At 41.7% G+C, this 7,307-nt stretch overlaps 1 protein-coding gene across 1 annotated transcript; it reads right to left on the reverse strand.

Annotated features, from left to right (window-relative positions):
- Positions 1–5,773: 5,773 nt before the first annotated feature.
- Positions 5,774–6,771, reverse strand: LOC146753309 (uncharacterized). The gene is made up of 2 exons (XM_085529287.1): positions 6,715–6,771; positions 5,774–6,664 (listed from the first exon to the last, which is right to left on the reverse strand). The coding sequence occupies exons 1-2, from the start codon at positions 6,769–6,771 to the stop codon at positions 5,834–5,836; spliced, it is 888 nt and encodes a 295-aa protein (XP_085385413.1). The 3' UTR covers positions 5,774–5,833.
- Between the last annotated feature and the right edge of the window lie 536 nt (positions 6,772–7,307).

The raw sequence follows: 7,307 nt of genomic DNA on the forward strand, positions 1-7,307 counted from the left end.
TTCGCTAAACTTGCTGACTTTTGTAGACTATATATTTCTTGCTTAAAAGAGCAACTGATATAGGCACTGGTTGTCTCTCTGGTTGAACTGTGAGGCTTGCCAGGCAGCTCAGAGTATCTGCATGACCTGTTGCAGTAACTGGAGATACTGTAGGGTGTATCATAGGATGTGGAAGGTCTGCTGCATTATTGTCAAATCCAGAACTCATGGGTTGAGGTAAAACTGTTTACTAAGATTGAGAAAAGGAAAAGGATAGTGCTTATGATTATATATAGAGAGAATATAAGTGACGGATAAGCAATTGCTCACCACCCACCAACTGATGCCCAGCTAGTCCCCTAGGAGTAAAAGAGAGACAGATGAACTCCCACCCCCATGCAAAACTCTTTCCACTTTATGTCATATGGTATGGAATATCCCTTCGGCCAGTTTACATTAGCTGTCCTAATTCTGATCCCTTTCAGCTCCTTGTGCCCTTTGCTGTGAATGTCCTTGGCTTGATATAGCACTGGTTTACAGTAGTTACATACACTGGTGTGTTATCAAGAACCAAAACATAGCATCTGTGAAATAGCAGCTGCTACGAGATAGCTTCTCTGTGATGTTATGTTTCCTCATACGCTCTGAAGATAACAATTCCATTCCAAACAATTGCTGTAACTAAGTCATTCACACTTCCAGGAGAAGCACTTTAAATATTTTTTCCTTAATAAACAGATACATGAGCTAATTCTCTTTACACTGACTCTGATCTCCTTGCCTATAAAGAATCTGATAAGTAAAAAGAAGAAACTGTAACTTGCAGTCATAAGTGGGATGCTTCTAGGTAGGGATAACAGATCTCTCATTGTCTTTCATCAGGCTGTTCCTCATAGTTCTCTTTCTCTCTTCCTTCCTTCCTTCCTTCCTTCCTTCCTTCCTTCCTTCCTTCCTTCCTTCCTTCCTTCCTTCCTTCCTTCCTTCCTTCCTTCCTTCCTTCCTTCCTTCCTTCCTTCCTTCCTTCCTTCCTTCCTTCCTTCCTTCCTTCCTTCCTTCCTTCCTTCCTTCCTTCCTTCCTTCCTTCCTTCCTTCCTTCCTTCCTTCCTTCCTTCCTTCCTTCCTTCCTTCCTTCCTTCCTTCCTTCCTTCCTTCCTTCCTTCCTTCCTTCCTTCCTTCCTTCCTTCCTTCCTTCCTTCCTTCCTTCCTTCCTTCCTTCCTTCCTTCCTTCCTTCCTTCCTTCCTTCCTTCCTTCCTTCCTTCCTTCCTTCCTTCCTTCCTTCCTTCCTTCCTTCCTTCCTTCCTTCCTTCCTTCCTTCCTTCCTTCCTTCCTTCCTTCCTTCCTTCCTTCCTTCCTTCCTTCCTTCCTTCCTTCCTTCCTTCCTTCCTTCCTTCCTTCCTTCCTTCCTTCCTTCCTTCCTTCCTTCCTTCCTTCCTTCCTTCCTTCCTTCCTTCCTTCCACTTTCTTTCTCTCTTCTGGTCTGGGTATATTTTATGCCAGTGCTGCTGGGCATTGAAGCTATTTGTAAGCAGTTGTATAAAATCATTTAGTGTACAAGAGATGCTCACTTCTGACTTGCCACAGATGAATAAAAACTTGCATTAATAGCTAAGAGTAAAATCTTAAAGCTATGCTTCGTGCAGGTGTGACTGATAGCTTCCATTACAATCCATTAGGTATTTTATTCTTGTTAAATGAAGAGCAGACAACTTTGTCAAGTATTTTTAGTTCCCCCTGGTCTTAGTGGCTCAATCTATTTTCAGGGATGTCCTGTAAATGACCACATATGGCTTTGTGTCTGTAGGAGTGATGACTGAACAGCTGGCTTTCATTGCCCACCAATTTACCAGAGCCCCCTTTATTGTGACTCTGACAGCACAAGGGAGCTTTGTAGAACTAACAAAATACATCTATTGTCTAATTGTCTATTTATCACCTTCCACACATTTGTGGGCCTCTCATCTGAAAGCAAAGAGGGGATGGCCTTGAACAATGATCCTTGTCAAGGCTGTTGCTCACTTTAAATTAGAATCTCATTGCTAAATAACTAATTTAGTCCTGCTATCAAACAGAAAAAGTGGGTATTCAGTACAAAGTGCCAGATGGGGATCTGATTATATCCTCTCTTAGGGTGCATGATAGTAGCACCAGAGTTGACCACTCCTGAAGGTAGAGGTAGCTCCTCAAAGGCAGGCAGCTTTTCATCATATCATGGAGAATTAGAATCATAGAATACTATGATTCTATGTTTCCTTTCAGATATTTGGCTCTGACTTTCCCTTTGCATCCAGGTTAGTGTTGTCTCTACTTTCACTCTGATCCAAAACTCAGTGAATTACCAGGCAGAGACAGGATATTTCTGATTAAAGTCTCAGGTTCATTTGGTACTTTTGGTACTACTTAGGTTTCTATCTAATGCTTATATTCGTTACTCCAAGGACAGAAATGATATGAAACTGAAACACCTCTTCTTCCTTCTCCTGCAAATTAGGACAACTGGAATTTGTAGAAGGGCCCTTCTGTACATCTTCTGTTCTCTCTCTGTTTGTTGCTTGGCCCACTTCTCATCCTTGGGCCCCCCAGCAGCAGCCACAGGAACAGAGCACAGTTATCAACAGCAAATGGCAGAGTTCTCCCTCAGTAATACTGGGCAAACCAAGCACAAAGGGGCTCTTCTGTTATTCTTTGAAACTTCATTCAGACGGTGCGCGCAGAACCAGCTGTGTGCTGCCAGCAGCTGCCTCATCCTGTACTGGTCCTTTAGAGAGCCACAAAATGGGGAAAAAAAGTTACACACATGGTCTACGCGCGGTGTTGCTGTCAAAGATGTATGCTGTCATCACTCACCAGGACACGCCACGTGACGCAAAGCTTGAGCACTCTACTGTGACAGCGCATGACAAGCGCTCTGGTTCCCAATCAGACACCCACTGGTTGTTGTGCTCAGTCCACAGCAGCACAGCGGTGCCTGAGGCATTTGCGTTTCTTAACAAGAGGAGAACAGGTTACAGACATTACCGTGCAAATCCTCCCAATATTTCAGAAAATGCTCCTGTAATAATCAGATGCCACACGCTACTCCGAAGGTCTTCATACAGAAAAATAAATGTTGCACAAGTTTTAACCTACATCTGTCGCTTGGTTATTTTCAAGAAGTTGGTGTGTGCTTAGATGTAAAACAGTTCATTTTCAGTCTTTCAAGAATGCCTGTTTCCACCTGAAGCCTTTTTTACTTTTGTTCCAAAGGTAATGTCTCCTATTTATTTCTATGAAAACTGCAACAAAAAGTGCATTAACTCTATTTGATAGAGCCAATTCTTAGGTCCAAAACACCCTTTTTCAATGTAGTCACCAACATTAGCAATGAACAGCCTGCACGCCTTGCTCACACAGCTCTCACATCCCCTGTTTGTTCTCCATCAGTGTCCAGCAAGCATCAGTGAACCTCAATGGCTGCAATTTCTTTTTCCTGCATGGAGGAATTCAGTGACACACCTTTGCTTCATGTTCACTTCCATGACATATGCCATTTTGTCAGAGAGCCCCTCTGCAGCCATCTGTCATATGGTAATAACATGTAATGAATATGAGTGGGAAAGTTCAACTTCTACTGCCATATCACCAACATCCACCTTTGATATTGTGGGCCAACACCATAAAATAAGAGATGTTACTTTCAGAGCAGACCTAGAGTCAGCAATTAAAACCAGCAACAAGGCTTAACAAGGAATTCAGATCAGCTTGGATGGAATGGTCTGGTAAAACTGAGTTTGCTGAATGAGAATGAGTCAGAACCAAAGGCAGAACACTTGGGTGGATGTTCATAGGATAAGGGCTCTTTACTGTATTCCCATCACTGTGCACAAGCAGATTTTTATTTTTCCTGTGGAACATTCAGAATGTTAGGGTTTTTTTTCCCCATCTATAGCCCTGTTTTTTTTTTTATTCCACTCCCACTGAAACGCTGTGAGATTTATTATGTTTTTAATAAATATTATATATTTATTATATATTATATATATTATATACTTTTTGGGAACAGCTTCTTTCCCTCCAGTGCCCACCTCTCCTTGCCACTTTTAGATACTAGCCCCCAAAAGTGGAACCAAAAACATGCTGGATAAAACTTCAAGCTCCAGCCTTATTCATCCCCAGCAAGGCTTGTTTATTCGATATTTTGGTCTGACACTGGATTTCCAGAGAAGCTTCTGTATTCAGGAGCAAAAGTTAGGAAAAGGAGAAAGATACAGCTGGTTGAGCAACAAGCACTCTGCAGTGCAGCTCTCCATCTAGTTGGATTCTGTGTCCCAGTTCTGCTAACCACTTTGAGTAGCTTAAATAATGTGACGATGGCATCATTGATGCGTACATCTGGGTAAAGAAGGAGAACATAAGACTGAAACAGAGAATGCCAGATCAGCCCTGTTTGCCCTGTACCTACTCTTGAGTCAGCAGTAAGAAATGAGCCAGCCTGCTCCATGGCTCCTGTTGTCTCCCTGCTAATTAAGAGAGGATGTTGAGGACCCAAATATTAGATCTGCCCCAACATTTCACATTCTTGTTATCCCCAGCCTTGACTCACTCATCCAAAATTTTCTTTCAAATCTCATAAAATGCTTCTACTCTTAAAACTAGAACCATAGATCATTAAAGTTGGAAGAGACCTCAAAGCTCACAGTCCCTTCCCCATCTTCACTTCACTTCTGTAGGTAAATCCTTAGACTCAGTGCAGCTGTATAAACAGTTCATATCTCCCTTCTGGATTATCATTCAGAGTAACATCCACCATTAATCAACAGCAGCATCAAGAAGGGACTCTTCATCTAAAATTGGACCAGGTAAACTCCTGCATTGCATGACTTCCAGAATAGAGTGATAGGTACCTGTGAATGCACCATTTCACTCATGGGCAGATCTTCACACTAATTTTTTTACAAAGAGTGGGAGCAACAATGGTGCTTCTCCGTTTCTCTTGTTATTTTGGAATCTCACCCTGGAAGAAACCCATCTTTTGGCTCCTAAAAGGTGAATGACAAAGTGCACGGATTTTTTATGTTTCTGCTTAAATAAAACATCTGAAAATCATTTGTAAAGAAAAAGCCTTCGTCTTCTGCATTTCCAGCACAGAGGGCTTTTAAGTCATGCTCCAGCAACCTCCAGTCAGTGTCCACTGGGAAACGTATTCAGAGTAGCTGCCTGGCATCATGGAAAGGATGAGAGGAGTGTGAGAATTGGTTTGCACAAGTAGTTAGTACATGTAGAGATTTTTTCCCACAACACCAGGAGAGAGCCTGTGAGGGAGAATGCTGAAATGAGGCAAAAGGATGAGATATAATACAAATAGAAGAATAAGTACATATTATATATACTACAGAAGAGGGAATCTCAGGCACAGAGGAGCTGTTGCTCATCACACAGCAGTGCTGTGTGATGCTGATTTCTGATGTTGTGCCCTTAGTTTCAGGAGAAACTCATGGCTTTTGATTAAAAGCCATGATGTTACCAAGGGAAGGTCGTGCTTGACCAACCCAGTGGCCTTCTATGAGGGAGTGGTGGCACTGGTTGACAAGGGAAGGGAAACTGGTGGCATTTAACTGGATTTCTGCAAAGCAGCTTGCTTGATCTTGGTTTTCTGTACAAACACAGACAATGATAAGGGATCTCACAATCCTGACTTCATAGGTTTTAAGTGGGAGGTGTCAGGAAAAATAAATAAAGGGCATATGAAGAAAAGCTACCAACAGTTCTACAAGGTGAACCACAGCAACTTGAAATGATGCATCACAGGTGGTGCCACCCAAGTGACAAATCAGCGTTGCTGATTTATATTTATTTATCTTGGTCAACATCTTTATATTAGCCACCTTTACACTTACGATCTTGCAATTGACTTCCCTTACCGCTATCTTTTTTCATCTCCTTTAAAACAGAAGCTTGAGGAGTTTTGGTAAGACTCTTCCTGGTAGCACCTCCTACAGTTAAGCTCTTACTCAACTCTGAGCTGATCACTTCTTCATTCATTTTACATTCTTCAGTATTTTCATTCATACCTGTTTCTTTTTCTTTAGTTGTGATTCCCAGCTCATAAGCATAGCTTGATGGAATGTGAGCATTTGGTTCCAGCAAAACACTCTTCCCATCTTCTTTTCCAGTTTTCTGAAGTAAGTTTCCTTCTTGTAGAATTTTTCTCCTTTTTATCTCATGTTTCAGCTTTTCATAGAGTTTACTAAAAGGGGGTATTTCATTTTCCTTTTTAGTATTTTCTTGTATTTTGAAAGACTTGAGTGTTTGTAGCTTAGCTGGCATGGCTTTGGAAATGTTTTCCTGTGTACTTTGTTTGTTTTCAGCGGTGTTCTTTTCTTTGCACTCAGCACTATCTGAAGAACAAAGACTTTTAGATCCTGAAGTTTGTTTGGATAACAGCTCCACTTCTGCTACCTGCTGAACATGAAGAACCTGCAGCTTTTCATCTTTTGGAGATCTGGATCGTCTCTTCTTCAGAGTTGATTGGAGAGGATATTCAAATCTGAAAGAATGATCAATAATGGTTAACACATCCCCATGTTTCAGAGCCACGGGCTGCTGGAAATCATCACCATTCAGCTGTGTGGGATTTACTGTACTTAAATTAGTCAATATCGCCTCCTTGTTCTCATTTACTTCAATTTTACAATGTTCTTTCGAGACCTGAGGCAAATGGATGCGAATATCACATTCTGTTCTCCTTCCAAACAAACACGAGCTGGCGGCGAGCGGAAAATAAATGCCGTCAGGTCCTTTTCAACCCTGGCCATTCTATGATAATCCTGACTTCATTGAAAGTGTAAAGCCATCTTCAGTCTTAAGTGTAAAGCCAGAATTCAGTCACGTTCCAAGTTGGCTCCTTTCTCTGGAGGAATCAGTGCTAAAGTTAGAAAGGCTGCATCAGATGTGAGATTCAGATAACTTCCTGAAGAAAATACAGCGTATATTCACAGAATCCTTGGAGTTGGAAGGGACCCCCAAAGTCCATCCAATGCCACATCTACCCCAGGTGGCCTCACTTTGGAAGTCTCTGCAGATGGACATCAACCACGTCATTGGGCAGCCTATTATGGTGCCTCACCACCCTCACTTTAAAACAAGTTTTTTTTAAATATTAATCGCAATCTACCCGCTTTGAGCTTAGAACCGTTCCTTCTTGTTCTACAACCACAGACTCTCTATATATTGCTCAGCAAAGTTGGGGGAAAAGTTTTGGTGCCCTGTTGTTAAATGTAGTTCTACTAGTTATTTACAAGGCATGCTCTTCAAGATCTATTCTATGATAAGAATAACATGGAAGTGTTGA

The sequence above is a fragment of the Coturnix japonica genome, chromosome Z, assembly GCF_054131305.1.
Source record: "Coturnix japonica strain WE chromosome Z, WE-NBRP24, whole genome shotgun sequence".
NCBI lineage: Eukaryota > Metazoa > Chordata > Aves > Galliformes > Phasianidae > Coturnix > Coturnix japonica.